This window comes from Enhydra lutris, unplaced genomic scaffold (assembly GCF_002288905.1).
Source record: "Enhydra lutris kenyoni isolate GAN:26980312 unplaced genomic scaffold, ASM228890v2 scaffoldscaffold24, whole genome shotgun sequence".
Classification (NCBI taxonomy): Eukaryota; Metazoa; Chordata; class Mammalia; order Carnivora; family Mustelidae; genus Enhydra; species Enhydra lutris.
The window spans coordinates 9,860,518-9,883,909 of NW_019154108.1; the positions used below are offsets into that span (position 1 = coordinate 9,860,518).

The window sequence follows — 23,392 nt, forward strand, 5'->3', positions numbered from 1 at the left end:
AATGGGGTCCTTTGAGAAGCACGATGATTTGTTTTCAGAATTGGAGGAGGAAACCTTAGCTTCGTACGAAATACAGAGCACCATGTTTTCTTTGGTTTTCTGTTATCGCCCATGTGTGTAGGTGTGTGTACTCACCCTCAGGAGCCCAGGGCAGTGCTTAGGAGCTTTTGAGTCTCGAAGGACAGTCCTTAGGAAGGCCAGCCGTGGGCTCACCTTAAAATTTATCAAAACTGGGACTCAGGAATAAAAGAGGGTGAACAGTTACGCAGAAACACATGTGAACTGGGACCGTCCCAGGCGATTGGGAAGCTCCCGTGCCCTAACTTTAGTGCACATGTGTATGTTTGATCGCATTGTCTCAAGAAGGGAATAAACTTGACAGCACGTTTACAAACCTTGAAACACTATTAACTAAAAAATACTGGCAAACCTTTTGTAATCAGGAGAGATCACTTCCAGAGATTGTGGCTTAAATACCCAACATTATCAACAACTTACACATGATGTATAATGAAAATGTTTTTGTTATATAAAGTTTTGTCCCCCCCCAACACCTACAAAGTGAGTGATGTGCTTATTTTAGATAATATTCTCTGGTAATGAAAAGATTGGACATTTTCTTAAAAACAGGAATGGAGTAGGGTCTCCATGTGGTGCCATCTTTCATACAGCCTCAACACAAATTAACAGATAGCCCCAGATGCATATGGATTCATCTGGAAAAGATACTAGACTGTCTCCGCTCGTTTAGTGAGTTTTTATTGACTCTGTGTTACGATTAGCTCAATGCCAAGGCTCTATAGATAGCATTTTAATATGATTTACTATTAAATAGCATTTGCTATAAAATTATCTGGGACTCAACTCAGTGGTGCCAAAAAGACCTCCTGAGCTGATTCCACAGTGTGAACAGCGAGGACAGTTTTCCATGAGTCTGCCCTCTAGTAATTACCCCACAGCCTCCACTGCTCACCGTTTATTTTTAATTCTTAACTCCGTAATTGAAATGCCTTGTCTTTTCCCTAAGCACCTTTTTGTGGGAAGTAAGTAAAACATTTGCTTTAATCCATATGAACACTGGCTCTAGGATTTTTAGGGGAAATGGTCACACTTCATACTGAGATCGGTTTAAGGGAGTCAGGCCCAGGACCTAAGTGGTTATATTAAGTGTTTTAAGTTCCAGACTAGAAAGATGGCATTTATTGTCATTGCTGCTTTCAAACAGGAAATTTAAAATTTTATTAAGTTGATAAGGCAAATCACTGACTGAAATGAAGTTTGATGGAAGTTCTCTACCAGAAGAATAATGTAACATTTTAATATAGGACTGTAATATGCCACAATGAAGTCACTTCTGTAAACACTGCTTTAAAGTAATTAATGGAAATACCAAAGCCAGTTTTTTGCATTAAGGCAAAATCGAGTTCAAAAGTAATTATAGTTTATTTATGCCTTTGTTGCCTTCCACATATTTCAAGATAATTTTTCTCTGAAGTGTGTTCTTTTACTTTATGTTAATACTTAAAATGCTTTGAAAAGCCTTGTAAACTCGAGTGGCACGGTTTGGTGTCCAAAGAGGTTAAGTGTGGGTTAGTGACCCTGCCCTGTTTACTGAGGGAGTGCAAGGCCTTAAGGTCCTTGTGCCACAGTCAGCTCCTCAGCGCCTTGCTCTGGCTCGAGTAGCTGTCGTCCCGCCACCTCGCTGAACAGAGACCTTTTACTCAAATCGGTTCTTCTCAAGAACATAAATAATTGCTTGCCGGAGTCTTAAAGTAGAATCCAATTAATTCTGCCATTGTTTGCCATTCAGTTTAATGAGTCACTGCTCTTGATCATTTGACATCAACTTCCAGAGAATTAAAAGAGAGCTAGAGCTAACCTGCTTATCTACATGTGCATTCCCACTATGTGAAACAGAAGTATTAGGGAAGGATCGTGTAGGTCGGTAAATGTATGTGTTTGCTACTCCTAACGCGGCTACCATGGGCCAGACAAGTGTTCTAAGTCTGTATATATTCAGTTAATTCTGAAGTAGTCCCCTGGGGTAGAGGCTGTGTCTCATCCCCATTTCATAATGGGGTTATGCAGGTTGTGCAGCTGGCAAAGAGTGAAGCTGGAAGTTGAACCCAGGCATGCTGGCTCCAGAACCTGAATTGGAATCAGACACTTTCTGAGACCGATCGGGTTCCTTAAGCAGGCGTGTGTGCATGTACAAGAAGAAACCGAGGCAAAGCGCTCCAGTCCCCCGACCCTCGGCCCGCTGTCTTGTCCGCTGTAATTGACGTGCTTTAGCTCCTGTGAGTTGTCATACTTGGATCAGCCTTTTTTTTTATCGGAGCCATGATCTCAGAAGGAAAGTTGAATATAATGGAAGCTGGATCCTTGTGATCTAACCTGGAACAGAGGAACACTGTGGGCTTCCCTGTTAGACGCCAAGGGAAAGAGCCTTAGAGTAAGCGGACCTAATGGCAGCCTCTTGTACATGATTTAGGTGGGCAGTTCCGCAGCCGTGTCGTGGTGGCTCTGCTGTTGGGTCGTGGTTTGAGAGCGGATTTTGTGGTAGCGCCCGGCAGGTTTACTGTTTTCCTTCAGTATGTTAGGAGGGACTTGAGAGCAATCAAACAGTAAGTTAACTTTCAAATGCAGACAGCCGATTTCTCCTGGAAGCCGCTGAGGGACTCCCTTTCTCAGCACGGGGTAAAGTTGGATATCTGGGCACCTGCAGTGGACCTGCCCCTGAGGTTCCGTGTCACACAGCCTGGTCTCTGGTGGCCAGCCCTGGTGTCATGCGCTAGAGCTCTAGGAGCCACAGTTCTCGAACTAACCCCCGGATTGCTAGTCGACCTCTTAGGCTTGCACCAAGCTCCAGGAATGGGAGCGGGCTGCTCAAGCGAAAGGCCTTGGGGTAACACCGTTCTGCATTACCCCATTTCTTCCAAGTGTGTCATTGTAGACTCTGGCATCTGCTCCTGTTCAGGCAACAAAATCAGCGAAGACGTTATCCAGCAACAATTCACAGAAGTCGCACTACCATCCAGTCGCGTCTAATTGAGCAGCTTGCTCTGTTTGTTTGTTTTGCGTGCGTGCGTGTTCTTGGCTGGGATTTCATGTTGCAGATTTAGGGTTTTTTTTTTTCTCTTAGAAAAGTCCGTGTTTGACGGTGTTCTGCAAGAGCAGGAATTCCCACATGGGCTCGAGAAGCCCTGTTGAGCTTTGTAGGGAGGTTTTCACTGCAGAGATGCCACATGAAACGTGTCCACAGCAGTAAATACTTACCCAAAGTAAAGCCAAGGAATGGCAAGCGTTGGAGAAGCGCTGAGAAGCACCACGGTTCATTTCAACCACCTTGAGCTCCGATCAGATGGCCGGATGGCTGTTAAACCGGCGGGGAAGTCTGACAACTGAGACCACTCAGTAAAAGGCTTAGCTTCTCCAGAGGGTGTTGTTTGTTTCCAGTTACCTGATCGAATCCCCACTTAAAACGGGCACCATCCCTGCTGTCTACAAAGCCTGGGCGGGACTTTGAGGCCAAAAGACTTGCGGAGGCGAGGCACGCTGACCTTGAATTAAGCCCCCCCCCCCAGCTTCCACCAGCAGCCTGGCCAGTTTTTCAAGACCCGAGCCTTTCAGGCGTGTGCTCTAATAATAGAGCAGGGAAGCCCGAACAGGAGCAGAAACATTTGGAGGGCGTCTCTCTCTATGACCGTGTTCCCTGGAAGGCTTTACCATCTTTTCTTCTGAATTCATTCAGGGGAAAAAAAAAAACACACCAAAGGAAAAAACATCGAATCTACTTCATAGCGTAAATTCTGAAAGTTTTGGCAGCAATGAGCCGCTGTTCATCTGTTCATTCTGGTAGCTGACCAGAATACATCTGTTTAGAGTTGGTTTTTTCTGTTCTTGGTGTGTTGTTTGTTTATAGCCTGGTTTCTACATGTTTTGGAAAGCAGCTGTCTGGACCTAGGAATGCAGTCTGTAATTTGAGAAGTCACCCATTTAAAGGTTTTTGACTGGGGATAAGAGTTCAAGAACTAATTGGACCATCTTTTCTGTTATTATAAAATGTTTTAAGGTCACTAATATATTTTTAACTGGTGTTTGTTTGTTTGTTTGTTTGTTTTTGGTCAAAAGTCCCACATTCATAATTGTTTGTTTTCTTTCACTCCTAGTAAAGTTTGTATTAGACCATTTGTTAGACTAAGAACAGGGAAATGAGAACTTTTTTCCTCATGAATTTCTCGGTTTTCATTTTGTTAACATAGGGAAAACTTCCCTATAATGCCATCTTTCCTTCCCTCCCCTCCCAAGAAGCTAAGTGTGTATTGTATTTAAAGGAAAACTTATCCTTGGGGGAACACGTTATTTATAGAACCGTTTGTGTTTAAGTTTGCCAACTATAAAATAAGAGGCTTTCTGCCATTTGACACAAGTTAGTACATCCTTTATTTCTATTCTTAGCCTTTTTAAAACGGGTTTTTAATCCACATACCATACAGTTCACCCTGTGTACAATTCAGTGGACATGTGAACTCATGTGTTCTTTACTCTGAGAAAGTATTTACTACTGTGGACACATTTCCACATGTGTTCCCTGAGTTCTACAACCATCATATCAGACCATGTTAGAAATTTGTCTTCACCCTAAAAAAAGAAACCCCATCCTGTTAACAATTACTTCGATTTCCCTGCAGACCTCCCCTTTGTAGATAACCACTAATAATACTGTTTTTTAAATTTACCTATTCTGGGCATTTCATGGAAACGAAATCCTACAGTAGGTGGTCTTTTCTGACCTAGCATGATGCTTTCAAGGGCTATTCATGTCATCGCATGCGTCAGTGCTCCATTCCTTTTGTCGAGAAATATTACATTGTGTAGAAACACCACACCCTGTTCACTCATCAGTTGACGGACATTTAAGGTGTTCCCATTGGTTGGCTATTAGAAATAATACTGCTGGGAAGGTTTTAATCATTTTCAGATGCAGAGCTATATTCTTTTGTTCAATTTATCCCTAAATATTTTTTTGATGTAACTATAAATGGAATTTTCTTTTTTTTTTTCTTTTTTTCTTTTTTTACTAACATATAATGTATTATTAGCCCCAGGGGTACAGGTCTGTGAATCGCCAGGTTTACACACTTCACAGCACTCATCATAGCACATACCTTCCCCAGTGTAAATGGAATTTTCTTAATTTCATCTCTGTATTGTTCATTGCTGGTATAGAGAAATGCAGTTGATGTTTTATGTATTCATTCTGTACCCTGCAGTCTTGATGAACTTGTTTATTCATTCTTAATAGGTCATTAGTGAACATCCAGTAATTTTCTATATGCGGGAGTACACTGTCTTCAAGTAGAGATCATTTTACTTCTTCTTTTCCAATCTGGGTGTCTTTTGTTTCTTTTTCTTCTCTAATTGACTGGGCTGGAAATTCCAGTACAGGATCTTTGAAAGGGGCAAGAGTAGATATCGTTGTTTTGTTTCTGATCCGAAATGGAAAGAAGGCATTGTATCTTTCACCATTAAGTATGACTTTGCACTTGATTTTAGCCAAAAGGCCAAACTGTGGGTTTTCATAGATGCCCTTTATCAGACTGAGGAAGTTTCCTCATATTCCTAGTCTGTTGAGTGTTTATATCATGAAAGAGTGTTGGATTTTGTCAAGTGCTTGTCTGCATCTAAGGAGATGATCCTGTGGATCTTGTCCTTTATTCTGTTGGTATGATATATTACCAATATGGTATATTACATGAATTGATTTTTTTGAATATTAAACCTACCTTCCATTCCTGGAATAGATCTCACTTGCTTTTTATATGTTGTTGGATTCAATTTTCTAGTATTTTGTTGAGGATTTTTGAGTCTATATTCATAAGAGATGTTGGTCTTTAGTTTTTCTCATGATGTCTGTCTGGTTTTGGTGTCAAATTATTGGGAAATGTTCCCTTCTGTCTTTTGGAGTAGTTTGTGAAGGATTGGTACTGGTTATTGGTTAAATATTTGGTGGAAGGGCACCTGGGTGGCTCAGTCAGTTAAGCATGACTCTTAATTTCAGCTCCGGTCATGATCTCAGGGTTGTGGGATCCAGCCCCACATTGGGCTCTGCGCTTGGTGGGGAGTCGGCTTCTCTCTCTCTTTCTCTCTCTCCCTCCCCTCCCACCCCCTCCCCCACTCCGCCTCTCTTCCCTCTCATGCATGCACTCTCTCTCCCTCTAAAATAAATAATATTTTAAAAATTAAATGTTGGGTGGAATTCACCAACATCATTTGGTCACAGTCTTTTATTTGGGGGTGGTTTAAATTACTAATCTGTTCTCTTTCATTCTCATTGATTATAGATCAATTCAGATTTTTTATTTCTTCTTGAGTCAGTTCTGGCAGTTTGTGTCTTTTCAGGAATTTGTTCATCCAGTCTGTTATCTAATTATTGGTATATGGTTGTTCGTAGCATTCCTTATAATCCTTTTTTTTTCTGTAAGGTCCGTAAAGCTGTCTGTTCATAGATTTATAACTGATAAATAGTTACCTTAATCTCACAAAGAAATTAACTCTAAATTTGGGGGCTTTCTAGGGATGGAAAGTACAAAGAAACATGATAATCAAAGGACTGTTGAGTCCTTCATTGTTACCGCTAACAGTGAATATGTAACATCACCATTGATTCCTGCCTGGCCCAGAATATTAAGACAAAACCTTTGGTGGGGGGAAAAAATGATGTTAGGAGAGATAGGCTTCTGCTGTCTAATACTACCCAAAGGAATCTCTCTGGGTAAAGATAGCCTTTCCTTAGCAATTTCTAAGTTTCCTAAAACCTTGAACAAAACATTTGACCTGATTGTCCAACTTTACATCCGAGAGTGGAAGTAGATGCTGGCGCTTGAAAAGCTACCGAGTATTCATTTTTCACTGTAGTACGTCAGCACTTCACGAGAAATCTTATATAGATCAGGTCTTATTATAGTGAATTCCAAAGGACCAGCCAGATTTCTGGATAGTACATTTCTCTCTCGTTTTTAAGTTTCTCTAATTTTACAGATTTTCTATCTCAAAAAATGTGTCACAACATACCCTTTCTTTTTTAGAATGTAAAATCTTGAATACAGGGAGATTTCAGGCTCTAAAGTAGTAGCGTACATACCCAGGCAACTGAAAGGAGTTCTAAGCATGGGAGAGATCATGATCTTTATTCGTGGAAGGGCAGAAAAGGAAAGATTCCTGAGTTCAGGATCCCCACTCTGGCAAATGCATTCCCATTGTCATCCTGGCCAAAAGTCACTGCTTATGTATGATTTTTAGTTTCATGAAAACCTTTCTGTCTCCTGAGAAAACATTTAGATTCCCATTATAGAAATTTATTATAAAAGCACTTTTAGAAAACTAGTGTGCAACTAAAGGATAAATTGTTAAAATTAAGTGCTATTAGACATTAAATGAAGAAAAATGCTCAGTTTACTAAGAGTTTAAAACCATTTCATTATTGCAGACAAACCATTTTGGATGATTTTCTTTTTGGAAAAGATGGATTCTTTTTGGAAAACATTCTATATTTTGGAAGAGAAGCTCACACTATAAAAAAGAGAAAAGGTCACCTTTAAATGAGAGCTGTCTGCCTTCCGAACAAAAGCTGTCGGTGCTGTTGTTAAGGAAATCAGCAGTATACAGACCAAATTATTGGTTGCAAACAGTATAAACAATGGAATTTTTCAAACGGAAAAGACCGTTTAAGTCGAAGAGAAGTTGGCTGCCAAGGAAACCACTGACTGGAAAGAAACTAGCAAAATTTTTATGCAGACTAGCATGATCACCTTGTGGGATTTTTTGCTTCCTCTTCTGAAAAGGGAGAGAAAGTAGGAGTATAGCAAGAAACATGGAAAAGCATCTCTTCTGCTGTAAGGAGACGAGAACTAGATCATTCTCCTCAGTTCCCCCTAACTTTTTATTTTGAAAATGTTTATGACTTAAAAAACAAAACAAAAAACTTGGGACGTTTGGGTGGCTCAGTCAGTTAAGCAGCTGCCTTGGGCTCAGTTCATGATCTACTGGGATCCACTCCCACATCGGCTCCCTGCTTAGCAGGGGGTCTGCTTCTCCTGCCTGCTCTACCTGTAGCTCCCCTGCTTATGCTCTCTCTGAAATAAATAAAAATAAAATCTTTAAAAAAAAAAAAACTTGAAAGAAGAGTGCAATGTGTGTACTCTTCCCCTAGATTCACCAGTTTTTAACTATATTTGCTTTCTCGTACCCTCTCCTACTCACACAGTCACTTTCACACCCATGCAGAAAATAAGTCACAAATGTTACAGCATTTCATCTCTAAATACTTCAACATGTATTTCCTAATAAGACATTCTCTGCCTAACCACAGTACTGTTATCACACCCAGGAAATTTTCCATTACTGTTTCCCCTAATAATGTCTTAGGGAGAGGGGGATTTAACCCAAGATATAGTCAAGGTTCCTTCATTACATTTAGTTGTCATAATTTTTTTCATCTTCTTTAAAGAATAGCCACCCTTCTTTTGACTTTTATATCACTATTTCTTTAAGAGACCAGGTTACTTTTTTTATAGAAAGCCCCACAGTCCAGTTACTGATTTTTTTTTCTTATGATTATATTCTATTAAACATATCTGACAAAACTAACAAAGGAAATGTTGTGGCCTTTCTGTTTTATCACATCAGGAGGTACATAACATCAGTTTGTCCAGCTGTTAGTGATACTGTGTTTAATCATCTACATAAAGTGATAGTCACCATATTTTTTTCATAGATACCTTTTTTGGGGCGCCTGGGTGGCTCAGTGGGTTAAGCCTCTGCCTTCGGCTTGGGTCATGATCTCAGGGTCCTGGGATCGAGCCACACATGGGGCTCTCTGCTCAGCAGAGAGCTGAGCAGAGCTTCCCCCTCTCTCTCTGCCTGCCTCTCTGCCTACTTGTAGTCTCTCTCTCTCTCTGTCAAATAAATAAATATAATTTTTTTTAAAAGATACCTTTTTTCCTTATAATATAGAGAAATGTGGGGTTCAGTACTTTGAGACCAAGTGAACATTGTTCTCCTTTTTCTCCAAGATCAGGAACAAAACCAGGATGCCCCCGTAACCACTTTTATTCAACATCATATTGGGATTCCTGGCCATAGCAATTACGCAAGAAAAAGAAATAAAAGGTATGCAAATTGGAGAGGAAGAAGCAAAACTGTCACTACTTATGGATGACATGATACCATATATGGAAAACTCCACCTGTTTTAAAACTGTTAGAATTCAGTCCAGTTGCTGGATACAAAATTAATATATAAAAATCAGTTTCTAATACACTAATGAAGTATTAGAAAGAAAAATCAAGAAAACATCCCATTTACAATGGCATCAAAAAGAATAAAGTACCCAGGAATAAATTTAACCAAAGAGGTGAAAGACCTGTACACTCGAAACTATAATACATTCGTGAAAAAAATTGGAGAAATAGCAAGATTTTGTCCTCAAAGACGGAAAGAATTAATAATATTAAGATGTCCATACTACCCAAAGTAATCTACAGATTCAGTGCAATCCATATTAAAATTCCAGTGACATTGCCCACAGACCTAGAAATAATTCTAAAATCTGTATGAAACCACAAAAGACCCTGAACAGCCAAACCAATTTTGAGAAAGAAGGAGAAAGCCAAAGATACCACTCTCCCTTATTTCAAACTATACTACAAAGCTACAGTAATCAAACAGTATGGTATTGGCATAAAAACAGACACATACATCATTAGAACTGAATAGAGCTCAAAGACTTAAACCTATGTATTTTTGGTCAGTTGATTTACAACAAAGGAGGCAAGAATAGAGATAGGGAAAGGACACTCTCTTTAACAAATGGTGTTGAGAAAACTGGACAGCTCCATGCAAACGAATGAAACTGGACCACTGTCTTATACCAGATACAAAATCAACTCAAAATGGGTTAAAGGCTTGATTGTAAGACTTCAAATTACAAAACTCTTCAAAGAAAACATAGGCAGTGATAAGCTCCTTGATACTGGTCTTAATGTTTTTTTTGGATCTGACTTCCAAGTTATAAAGTAAATAAGTCGTTGGGATGTATTGTACCATGCAGGAATATAGTCCATAGCATAGTATTAACATTGTAAGGTGATAGATGGGAACTAGACTTATAATGGTGACCATTTCACAATGTATGTAGATATCAAATCACTGTATTCTACACCTGAAACCAATATATTATATGTCAGTTATACCTCAATAAATGTAATTTTTTTTCAAATATTTCAGATAAAAGTGAAAGCCCTTTCTACTGCTCTACTCCCTCCCCTGCTATGTCTGCACCCCTTTCCCAAACTGTTAACAGTTTGGTCTATATCCTTCAAACTTTCTTTTGCTGTAGTCAGTGTAGTAAAATACGACAGTTTTGTAGTATGTTTCCATTTTAGCACAAAATATACACAAAGGACATATTTATCTATTTTGCAAATATGCGACCACATGACAGATAAAGGATCATAATTGGTGTTTTACCTTATACGTCTTAGGGATCTTTTTATGTCCATATGTATCGAGTTATACATAGCTACTCTTTTAGTAGCTATATGATAGTTCATAATACAGATTTACCATAATTTATTTAACCATTCCATTACCGATATCTGTGTTGTTTCTCGGTTTTCAGTATTATAGATAACAGTTAATATCCCAGAAAATGTCTTTGCGTATGTTCAAGTATTTCTGTAGATAAGATGCCCAAGAAGTATAATGGTTGATTAACTGTTACTGATTCACACTTCCGCAGGAGCTTCCTCACACCCTTACCAACACCAGCAATATTTAGCAATATTTTTTATATTTGCCAGTCTCTGATGGACTAAAAAAAAGAATGGTAGCTTATTGTTTTCATTAGTATTTTTCTGTTTACTAGTGAGAATGTTAGTTCATGTTTGTTAGCCACTAATTTCTTCTATGATTGCTCACTTGTCTATGGGTTTGTTCGTTTTAAGATTTCTATTTATTTGAGAGAGAGACAGAGATAGAGCACATGAGTGGGGAGGGAAGGGAAAAGCAGGCTCCCCAGAGATCAAGGAGCCTGATGTGGGGCTCTATACCAGGACCCTGGGATCATGACTTGAGCCGAAGGCAGACGCTTAACTGAATGAGCCACCCGGGCGCCCCATAGGAGTTATTTTAATGGAGCTTTTGTGTATGGTATCCCTTGCTGTCTGAATTTTTGCTGCCTAAACTGTAGAATTAAGTAGATTTGATAAAGTCTTGAGAAATCCCTTTCTGTATGTACCCTCACTACAATACCCAAAATCAAATCAATTCAGATAATATCCCTAAGTTGCCGTCCAAATTCAGGCTGTGCTAAATCAGGAAGCACATAGAATCTGATAGAGAGCGAGGCATATTATCATTCTCATCTTTTCTCCTCGTGTTTTGTTCATCCTTTGATGTTGTGCATGTGGTTTTACACAGTAAGAAATTTGAAGTTTTTGTTGAATATCTGTGGTTTTCCTGTAAAAACTCTAGGTTTTGCTTTACTTAGGTCATCTTTTTCCATCTAAGAATTTTTTTTATCTATTTTCTTCTCTATGATTATTTTTAGACACACCAGAATTTTTAGATACATGAAACGTATTTTTATGCATGAGTTTTGTCAACACCTTTTTAATAGTTTAAACTTTAACATTGTTCCTAAACACCATCTTGATCAGATACCAGATTCTTACACGTGCAAGGATCTGTCCTAAAGCAGCACCGTCCTGTGAATGAGTGTATTGATATTTAGATGAGAAAGTTCCTTGTTCTCTTTCAAATATTTCTTGATTATTGCTTCATTTTTCTTCCAGGTACATTTAGGACAGAATAAATTGACTTTATCCATTTATGCTTCCTCCAGCAATGTATGCAAACATGCACTTCCCGAAGTCTGGAAGAAACTGGCTAGGGATCTGGAATCAAGGCTAAGACTTGAATAAACCCAGAAACATTAAAGCCAAATTACCTATCCTCTAATCTAGAAGAAGCTTGATGGGTTTGTAACACTGTTAAGTGTTGCCTAAGTGTTTGTTTAATGAGCTGTCGACTCATTTACTGCCTTCTTCTAGGTAAACCCTCTCCAGTCCTCCTGGCACCCCTCCACGTTCACCCCAGATATCAACATCGTGATGCTTGATGCACCCTCTTTGCCCTTCTAGACATTTCTCCCCATTCCCTTCCACTCTACCACACCCCCTACATTTTCTACCTGGGGGAACCTCATTTGTTCCTAAAAATTCAGATACCGCCTTTTCTGGGAGTGTTTACTGCATGTCACTGGTAAGATTGTGGTAGCCTTTGTGCCTCATATTATTTGTTCCTTGTATTATCGTTATCAAACTTTGAGCTGAATCAGGACATACATGCCATATATGTCTTATATGTCTTTTTCAAACGTTTTTGAAAAAATACAATAGCCCAGTCCTCAGGGAGCTCACCAGAGAGTGAAAGGGAAGGCTTAAGATAGAAAAAAAACAGATATGAAAGCATATGCTATGTGTGATTTTTTTTTTTTTTTTAATCACAGGAGAGCTTTTATATCCATTTTTTTCCCCCAACCTGACCAGGTTTAGACTGTATGGCTTATGCTCTAAGCCTTTACAACTTGAGGCAGTCATTTTGACCCAGGGAGGCATTCCACACATGGGATGTCTTACAAGCAGAAGCGCAGAGATAGGACCAAATGAGCCATTATTGTTGAGTTTGGGGGCCAGAAGGAAAAATGCTAAGAAATGAAGCCAGAAGGGCCTAACTGTTCCATGAAGGATGTGGGGCAGTAGTTTCCTATCACGTGGAGTTAAGTGGTAAGTGGACAGATATTCTGAATCTCTTCTTTTTTTCCTAGTACTGGATGAACGAATACACCTCGTCCATCGGAATTGGCGTTTTTCATTCGGGCATTGAAGTATATGGCAGAGGTATGTGTACATACAGTCTAAGTAGACTTTCTGAAGATTGTTTTCTTTTAAAGGACTTGCAGTTCATGTCTGTAGCACTTCCTGTTTTTTTCAGCTGCTTCCATACATTACTGTGGAAAGGAGAAGAAAATCTCCCCACATTCGTTTACACTGTATTTTGAGAAAGTGCCCAAAGTTGAATGTATTTGGGGAGAAAGTACGTGACCGTACATTCATGTAGTTATCTTTTATTCCAAATACAGGGTCTTAAAAGATATTTGCCTTTTTGGGGTGGTCTTACCATGACAGTCTTGTGCCAGTGATACTGGAGTTCCTAGGAAAACCTGCACGTTGAAAACTGGTCATTACGGTTGGAGAGGAGTTGGTGCTAGTCAAACTTGAAATAACCAATTTCCTGAGGGAATTTCAGTATTAAATTTGTTTTTATAGACTTGCAAGTATGTCATTTCAAAGTTTAAAAATATCACAGAGCAAATCCCACCCTTGATTACATCTAGCTTTTTGCTCAGGAATGATGGCCTTTGTCATTAACTCAGCCCTTTTAGTCTTCTTGGTCCTTTATTAAATACGACAGGAGCCACTCAAGCCAAGCAGCTCGTTATCAACAGCTTTTCCCTTGGTTCTGATTCCCACTGTTGGTGCGGGGTAATTTCCTCCAGACCGCACCGTAAGTGGTAACTGTCAGCACAACGCAGAGCACACTGCCAGTTCCAGCAGGGCTGTGAGACCGTATTATTTGCATCATAAACTCACCCTGTAGCAGAAACGTCTTTTATTTGCCTCAGCCAGGCGGTCTCTGTACCAGACCCGCAAGAACACGTGATGGCAGCCTGCCCGGAGCCACCCGTGGAGGTTGCAGACCAGCTTGCGCGAACACGAGAAAAAGGCTCATATACCCCAGTGTGTCGGGGGCATTGATACTGTCCCCTCCTGACGCTCCACATTAGCTGCCCCTGGCTGCGGCGTAGCATAGAAAATGTTTGCTATGGAGATCCGCCCCGTGAGCTCCATCTTACTGGAAAGGCTGCATCTACCAAGTAATCCTCCCCTGCCCGAAGGGTTAGCGGTCAGATTGTTGCTGTGGGCCGCATCGTCGTCTGTGGGTTTATTTCCCCTATTTGATTTGGCTTCTACCAAAGTTGTGTGTGTTGCTTTTTAACTGAATTTCTGTGGTGTGTTCCAGTATTTTAAGTGCCGTCCAGTTCTGAGCCACATGACCATGCCTCTGTGACATAGAGAAGGACATGGGGACAATTGGCACTTGCTCCATTTTGCAAACAAAGAAGCCCAAGCTCAGCTCTGCTGAAAGTCCTGCTGCTGATCAGTAGAACGGGGACTTGAACCCAAGTGTTCTTGCCTACTAGTCAGTACCCTCGCACTTGTCTAATCACTCCTCCCCTCCGTAAAGGGATTTAGGAATAATTAGAAACGCGGTCCAAGCATGTTCAGGGAGGCTTGGCCAAGCTAAGGTCAATATCTTGCTGAAAGTGGAATGACACTTCTGGAATAAATGGCTGACGACTTTTCTTACTGGAATTGAAGTAAAAAAAAAAAAATCTAAACATTACCTTTTCACGTCTGACGTGATTATCTACATTGTTTTATAAAATCCCGTCGTTAAGATCATTTTGACTGTTTCAAAATTGAACGCCAGGCCCTTTATTTCTTATCCACGTCCTTGCTTTTTCTCTGGAAGGTCTGGATCAAAAGGAAACTTGGTGTCTGCCTTGTTCGTTGACCTTTCACAATTATATTTAGTAAATGGTAAGCAAGGAGATTCATTTAAACATTTGTGATTTTGAAAATAAGTCCACCACGATCTAAGTATCTCCTCCCAGGAATTTTAGTTCCTTCCTTATCTGAAAGCACTGTCTGCTTCTGTTCTGGGTCAGAGCTGATTTCTCGTGAGCCTGTAGCACGCGCCATCCCCTCCTGGCTCAGAGATGTGCTGTGGAGAGTGTGTGTGTAGGTGTATGTGTCAATGTGGCAGCTTCTTTTTTTCTTGAATGAGGGGAATGGAATTCAGTTTTTCAGTCTTGCTAATGTTTCACTCTTACTCAAAGGTAAACCAACAGTCTTCAACCCAGGAGCTGTGCAAAATCATTGTTATTAGCTTTTCTGGTAAAGTGCGAGTTTAACATCTGACCGCTTTAATTTAGAAAAAGACACACGTGGAACGGACCACCCACTTGGTTCGGCACAGTCACTAGGCAGAGAGACCACATTCCCCCGTGGTAGTCACTCTGCTCTCACCAGCGTACACAAGATACGTGGACAAATCAGGATCACCTCTCAGTATCTTTCGTTAGTGGTTTCAGGCCTTATTGAATCAACTGTTGTGTACGAGTAACAGCCGAATGAGATGTTTGTGAAAGTATTGATAACCTGCAAAATATTTAGATGGTATCATTATTATCCTCATCATTTATTAAAGCTAATACAGCATTTCTGATTAAGTTTTGTGTGATAAATACTAAAAATCATGAGTTTTCTCTTTTCAGAATTTGCTTATGGTGGCCATCCTTACCCCTTTTCTGGAATATTTGAAATTTCCCCAGGAAATGCTTCTGAACTAGGAGAAACATTTAAATTTAAGTAAGTAGGGAGGATAATTTTTATTATGCTATCTTAGGTGCCAAAGCGTGTTTACAAGCATACAGAATTCATTCTGGAGATGAAAATCTAGGAAGTTAAAATGTTTCTTTAACGGTGTTGTAGTTGCTGACTGTTTAAAACCGAATCTGTCTGAAGTTGTATAAAGATGGGAATCGGCCTTATGCAATGCCTGACGTAACCTAGTCTGTTACTTGTATTCAGGAGCCACGTAAGTTCCCTTGTGTACTTTGAAGACATTCTTACCTGGTGGGACTTGGGTTCTGCTTTAGAAGACGTTTGTACGGAGCAGTGGTTTCGCCTCGACCTCCCGTGTGGGGGGAGAGGGAAGGCAGTTACAGGTGTCTGTATGGTTCAGGTGGTAGCTACCCTCGTGGTGAGCAGAGCATATGGGGCTGTTGACTCTGCGTACACCTGAAACTAACGTGACATTGGCTGTCAAATACAGTTTATTTTAAACTCAAATGAAGTTTAAAATTAAAAAAAAAAAATACATGAAGAGTAAAGAAATGGTGGGCAGGATTTTTTTTTTTTTTTTTCCTGTTTAAGAGAGAGTGAAAGAGTACAAGCAGGGACAGAGAATCCCAAGCGGGCTCCTCACTCACTGTGGAGCCTGGCACAGGACTCGATCTCACAACCTGAGCTGAAATCAAGAGTCGGACCCTTAACCGACTGGGCTACCCAGGTGCCCCATTCAGTAGGATTTTTTTTTTTTAATCTTTTCATTTTTCCCAATGAAAGGGACACTGTTTATACATTTGAAATAACTGAACAGTTGGTTGGCTGAGAAACTATTAGTAAGGTGTGTGTATATCACATGTTTGGATACACCAGAATACTCTGGAGCCTTAAGAGTAGTCAGCAGCACTGAGAATTTGAATGCTTGATGATCCAATTTCCATTTTTTAATGAAGGTTTGTATTTGAAGAGCTATTTAGAACCTTAGGTTCAAGGAGCTTTAAAGAAACTTTTGGGCCTGTGATCGTTAATTTGCCAAGAAAAAAGTGGTGAAATGAGGTTGTAACCTTGAAATTCAGAATAGGACTCCACTTTTTTTTTTTTTTTTTTTTAAGATTTTTATTTATTCATTTGACAGAGAGAGCACAAGCAGGGGGAGGTGCAGTGGGAGAGGGAGAAGCAGGCTCCCCGCTGAGCAGGGAGCCCGATGCAGGACTCAGTCCCAGGACCCTGGGATCATGACCTGAGCCAAAAGCAGATGCTTAACAACTGAGCTCCCCCAGGCGCCTCAGGGGCTACACATTTTTATCACTATGAAGTTCATCGGTTTTCTTGGCCGGTCACTATAATGCCATCGTTAGGTTTCCCTTTTAACAGGACTACTGATAAAAGGGTATTCTAAATATTCTAAGTATTTTCAGTTTTCTTGGATGCCTAACTTGTATGTGACTATAATTCTGCTTTCTATTGCATAACGTCTATTGTAAGTCCAGGGTAGCTGGGAGTCAGGTGCAGGGCGGTTATTTTTTAATTGGTGGGGTTGGTTGATTGGTTGGTTTTAATTCCTCTCATGGTGGCACAGAAGCAGATGACATAAAAGACAATTTCTGAACGTGACTGTGGCCAGCCCTTTGGTGACTGGCATAATTGAGCGGGAAAATTTGCGACATGGATCTGGCTCTCTGATAACCTGACGGCATACACAGGCCTTGGAAAATAACGTGTTGTCACATTTTTAATACACGACACACTGCTCCATCAAGAAAATGACCAGGTTTGCGTCTGTATGATTCAGAAGTAGCGCACCTCGGGAGTTTATTGTAGGAAAGTCAAGACTCCACAGAACTTTTGAAAAGTATCTCATTGACCTTGTAGTTGTGTTTGTTGTGGCTTTGTTAGGCCAGTCACAGTATTCCCGGGAATAAGCCAGTCCCTAAACGTGCTCTTTAGAAATACTTAAGAAATACTTAATATCTTAGAAATACTTAAGACTCACACGATCGTGTTTCTTTCCTCCTCCTTTTTCTTCAAGAGAAGCTGTAGTGCTAGGGAGCACGGACTTCCTGGAGGACGACATCGAGAAGATCGTGGAGGAGCTGGGCAAGGAGTACAAGGGCAACGCCTACCACCTCATGCACAAGAACTGCAATCACTTCTCCTCAGCGCTGTCGGAGGTGAGTGCCGCTTTCTCCGCAGATCCTTCGAGCAAAAAATGGCCCCAGCGTCCTCACCGTCCGCTTTCGCAGCTGCCTGTGTGTCTCCTGCAAGCACAGGCCTTTGTGTCAGGGGAGCATGGCGCCCCGTGTCCTGTAGGAATGAATGAGCTCCCCGAGGTCCGCGGCTTCCGAGTGGGCGCAGTTTCCGACCGTGCCCCCGACCACGACGCGGCCGCAGGGAGAGGGCGCACCGATGACCCACGATCGATCGTCTCCCTGGCTCCCGATTCATTTTCTTACAGCCTGGAACTTGCTCTTGAAAGAAAGCAATGCCTGAGCGACGTTTCCCCCCCCAGCTCTGAAAATTGTTCATAAGTCGTTTGTGTTGCCACTCTGGAAATTTCGTTCCGCCAACTTACACACGGGCACGCACTTGCCTTGGGAGTTTTTGAGTCCCAAGTGGGAGATCGGAGCTAGATCAGAATCGTAGGACCTGAACACAGGAAACGGAGGGAAGAAATCACAAGATTAGGAAATAAGGTCGAGCAGATTAACGGGCACTCAAAGAGCTTCCCAGTTCGCCGACTCTGGGCGGCCAGAGGCAGGGGCAGCGCCAGGCCCCGCTGGACCCGGACGGCAGGCAGGACAAATGGAGCCGCTGCCTCGGTGGCCTGTGCGTGGGTGCCCGGCTCCCCGGCCCTCTCCCCTGCCCTCACAGCTGCCACAGCTCGGCTCTCGGACGGGCCCATGGTTGGGGACGCTGTGCTGCTTGGAGGATGCGTCCCGCGCCCACCGCACGGAGGGTCCCGCCACGGTGCACGGAGTCGGCGTCTTCACATTCGCGTGATCCCCGACGGTTCGCCCAGGTGTGGAAGCCGGAGAGGCAGCACCAGTCTTGTAGACACGCTGACACTGTCGAGGTGACCTGGTTGCCTTTCGGGAACGAGAGAAGGTGGTTCAGATCCCTCTTGACCCTGCTTGTCCCCTCATCCGGGAACCCATAGGGATCCATAAATGTTAAAATTGGCAGAGACAGTAGCAAGCACCCTATCCAGTCGCCTCATGTGACACGGCCGCTGTGCCCTCATCTGGGGTCTGGAGGAGCCGCTGGGCTGTCATCTGTTGTCACAGGGGAAGCAGCCTACACGATCCGGAACGGTCGATCCGGCTCCAGGAGACCCGGCGTCTGGATCCCCCAGCTGTTTCCGCCAGGCTGCAGACATCAGGGGGACCAAGTGTGGCCCAGGTGATGCCCGGATCTGTCCTCTCCTCCCGGCAAGAAGAGAAAAGCCCCCCAAATCCCCAAAGTTGAGTTTGGGGGCGGCCGAAAGTGCTAAACTTTCGTGTAAGTGTAAACTCTCTCCTCCTCGTGGGAGGGAATGTGGTTAAAAGGTTTCCAGGCCTGAGCCAAGTAGGAAGGGGAGCAGGGGGGACACCACACTGACTCTCTCGCTGCTGCCCGCATCCCTGCTCCCCCCTCACCCTGTCCTCGCTGGGATCTCCCCGGACGGCTGTCGCCTCTGTCTAAGGTTACTGCTGGGAGACTGTGAGGGAGATGACATAAAAGAGACCATTTGCAGGGGGACTTCAAAGTATTAAAAAGCAGTTTTTAGATACTAATGAGCTCTTGTAAAATCAGATGTCTGACCCATCGAGGCTGCTGATTATCCGGCCTGATGTGCACATTTTGTAGCAGGTTTTAAGAAAAGGGTTTAGGGAATACTCACATGTTGCTTGAACTTGGAAACATAGCTTCCTGGCCTCGAGGCATCTCAGCCTCACTCCGGCCAGAAGAAATGCCCCGGCCTTTTTTTTTTTTTTTTTTTTTTTTAAATCCTGAATTCACAATCCTAATTGGATGGGCTTGACTCATAGACTGAAACCCGGTGCCGTCTGCCACCCTCCCTGCTACACTGAGAGGTGGAGGCTCAGGGAACGGGACTTGTCCCTGGGAACCATTACAGGTCAGGACACTGTCCTCAGACCCCTACACCATGAAAGTTAGGGACGCTTACCGGCCGGCCTGGCTTCCTTGCAGGTGCCCCTGGGAAGGGCTTTTTCCTGCTGGGACTGGCTGTGTTGAGTTGCTCATCGGCTCTGCGTTTCCAATACGGGGAATGATTGAATCCGTAACCAGTGATTCTTGCCAAAACTGCAAGTGGGGGAAAGCCCGTCACCAGAACTGTGAGCCCCTGCTGCTCCCGGTGCCCCCCTCCCCGGGGTGCTTCAGGGTGGCTCCGGCCACGACTGGTGCAGTTGGGGGCTGGCAGCCAGACCGCTCTCCTCCCGCAGACACAGGCGCATCTTCTCTAGGCTGTTTGCTAGGTAAGTGGTCAGGGTAGAGGGAGTGGCTGTATGAACCCATTTTGAAATTTTTTGAAAACTCAGGATTTTATCCTGACGAATCCCTAAACATGATATGGCTGTCTAGTTCAGGTACATAAAGATATTTCCAGTAAGAACTCTTTGTCCCTCCTGTGCACATCCTTTTCAGATCAGAAAAGGGGCTGGATGAGAGCAGGGACAATTTTAAAAAGTAAAGTTAGGATTGCTAAACGGCACACGCTGATTTCATAACAAGAATAAACAGAAACCCCAAACCGCAGCCCCTCAGGAGGAGAGAAGGGGAGCAGCCGTAATAACCTTTCTTTTTCAACACTGCGCCTTCCCTTGTCCTAAAGAAAAACACTGCGCTCTGAGCAGTGCGCTCTGAGCACTGCCTCTCTGAGCCGCTGCGAGGACTTGGAGTCCCACCGGGCTGCCGCCCTGTTCCTACACCTGCCACACACGACGCCGCACGCGGCTTCCACGCCCGTGAGGCCCACGACCTGGCGTCGCGGACAAACAGCTGTTTGGATCCGACTGTCTCTAGGCAGACCCTCCGAAACCAAGATTCAGCCAGTTTTCTAGGCGCAATTGGAAACCCTTGGGCAGAAGCCCTGTCTTCTCGTGCGTTTGGTGGCTGGAGCACAAGAGCACAGACCGGGCTGCTTCTCCACAGCAGACCTTTGTTTCTCACCATTCTGGAGGCCGGGGGTCCAAGGTCCAGGCTCTGGCAGATTCGGCAGCTGGTGAGGTCTGTGTCGTGGGTCACAGGCGGGAGAGGTGGGGGGCACTCAGATCCCTGGTTGGCGCACTAATCTGTGCCCCAGGGCCAAGCCTCCCAGAGGCCCCTCTTCCATGCACGATGGTGGATGATGGCAGCATGCCAGCTTAGAGGGGACAGAAATCTTCAGTCTAGAGCGGGGCCCTTGGTGCTCACTCCCAGAGACAGAGTGCATTGGGTGGAGACCTTTTAACCTGGACTGCCTGACCCATGTGCCCTGCTTGGGGTGCCCTGACATCATAAACTGACTGTTCTAGGGGTACCCGCGTGCACTCTGGGGTTTTACTTTTTGTGTGTGTTCCCTGTCATGACATTGCCTCAGCCCCAAAAATCTCTCAGGCCGACTTCGGGTTACTGGCCAGAGTCGCGCAGGTCCTGAATGATGCGTCCGACCGGGTAAAGATGGTTCGTACCAAAACTGAAGGTGGGCGCCACCCGGCTTTCTAAAATGAACCTTGATCCTTAGTGGGATCCCTAAAGGGGATCCTAAAGGGTATAACCGAAATCAATACTTCAGGTTCAACGAAAGGGAGAGAGAAGTTCTCCGTCTCGTAAGAGAAACGCTGTGAACAGACTGGACGACCCAAGAAAAGACGGACAAATTCCTAGAAACTCTATCTTCTGAAGCTGAATTATAAGGAATAGAAAATCTGACAAGACCTGTTACTACTAAGGAAATTGCACCAAAAACCTCCCAGCAGACCAAAGTCTAAGACCAGGCAGCTTGACTGATGAATTCTACTGAACTTCATTCAAGGATTTAATACCTAATCTCCAACTTTTCCCCAAAAAAGAAAGAGGAGGGAACACTTCCACACTACTTTTATGAGGCCAGCAACACCCCGATACCAAAACCGGGCAAGGACACCACAAAAAAGGAAGATCACAGGCCAACATCCTGGATGAACAGAGATGCAGAAACCCTCAATAGAACATAGCAGGCCAGAGCCAACACTACATTAGGGGGATTCTACACCAGGATCGGGTGGGACTTTTCCCAGGGACGCAAAGGTGGTTCCACATTTGCAGATCAGTCAGTGTGATACGCCACCTTAAAGTGAAAAATAAAAATCATATGATCATCTCAGTAGGTCCAGAAAAGCATTTGACAAAATTCAACATCCGCTTACGATAATTTTCTCTCGAAGTGGGTAGAGCGGGAACTACCTCACCACAATAAAGGCCGAAGGCGACAGGCCCACAGTGCCCGTCGTACACAGTGGGGCAAGATCCAGAGCAAGACAGGGGCGGCCCCCTGCCGTTCCACGCGGCGCTGTACCAGCTCTCCCTGGGCGTCTGTCTCTTCGCCCCTAGCGAGTGTGTGTCGTGGGGAGGATTTCTACAAGGGGAATTACTGGTTGAAGTAATTTTGCTCCGTAAACCACCACCCACCGTAAGAAGTGTGTTTTACATCTGGACGCAGCAGGTACACGCGCGCACGTGTAATGCATTTGGTGTCACAACCGGCCCTCCTCTCTTTCAAACTTCGAGTCACGATGCTGAATGACTCACGGATGGACTCGAAGTTTCGAGACGTTGGCTTGGCAGAGGACCAGCACGCTTCTGAGAGGGTCGGGGGGGAGGGGGGACTGGTCACAGACTGGACTCTGCCACGGAGAACTCAGCCCACGGGTATGGCCGTGTCTCAGCACGATCCACCTACCAGAACAGGAGGCTGTCGTTCTCCATACCATGTCTTCGGCTGATCAGGCCACACCACCGGGCCTTGGGGGAAAAGGTAGCTCATCGGGACTTGGGAAGTAGTTCGGAGGAAGGGAATAGTCCGCGGTGGCTGTCGCTAACCCGCACACTGCGCGCCACGCCTCCGCGCTTCCCCTGCAGCTGTGCGGGTGCCCCTCCCCGGCGCATCTCGGCTCTAAAGTACAACATAAACTTGTCTGCCGGGGTTTCTGACGTAGAGAGACAGGAGTGGCACCATGTACGGTGACCCCTCGGCTGCCCCCATATCAAGTTCACGGACACATTTCTCATGTATTTGTTTTCTGAAGATTCTATTTGAAAGAGCACGAGCAGAGGCGCATAGGGAGAGGGAGAAGCAGACTCAGTCCCCACTGAGCTGGGAGCCTGACGTGGGGCTCAGTCCCAGGACCCCGAGATCATGACCTGTGCTGAAGGCAGCCGCTTCACTAACCGAGCCACCCAGGCGCCCTCCCAAATAACTTGAAGTACTGTCTCTCCGTGCTGCCTGGCGGGTGATCGAATTTGGTCACAACGATGCCACCACTTCCCTAAGTGAGACTTGCCCTGTGGTTAAGTCAGAGACGTTGTATGTAAGGGAAATGTAACGTTTGTCAGGTAAGGCTACCCCTTTAGAGAGAGAAAGATACCTTGCTTAATTACAGGTCCTGGTTTGTTTATATTTTAGTGATTTTTGGACTATGATACTTTGACACCTTTTCCAGAGTCACCAACTAAGATAAGATGTCCGGATCCTAGCCTGTGACTGTGATGTGACTAGAGGCGAAACCGCCAGGGGGACGGGGCAGGGGAATGGGGGGCAAGGGCTCAGGAAGCCCAGCATTGCCTGTGGACAGGCAAGAGCATTAAGAAAGAGTAAAGTTCGGGACGCCTGGGTG

General features: G+C 43.8%; 1 protein-coding gene across 2 annotated transcripts in view; it reads left to right on the forward strand.

Annotated features, from left to right (window-relative positions):
• LOC111150899 (desumoylating isopeptidase 2) overlaps positions 1 to 23,392 on the forward strand; it is a 40,528-nt gene that overhangs the window by 16,017 nt on the left and 1,119 nt on the right. Inside the window, exons 2-4 of one of the 2 annotated variants that reach the window (XM_022508584.1) lie at positions 12,890 to 12,962; positions 15,464 to 15,557; positions 17,566 to 17,707. In XM_022508584.1, coding sequence (XP_022364292.1) covers positions 12,890 to 12,962; positions 15,464 to 15,557; positions 17,566 to 17,707 — 309 coding nt within the window. Of the gene's footprint in view, positions 1 to 12,868; positions 12,963 to 15,463; positions 15,558 to 17,565; positions 17,708 to 23,392 lie in introns of those variants that run through there. The other variant, XM_022508585.1, reaches the window with a different exon arrangement.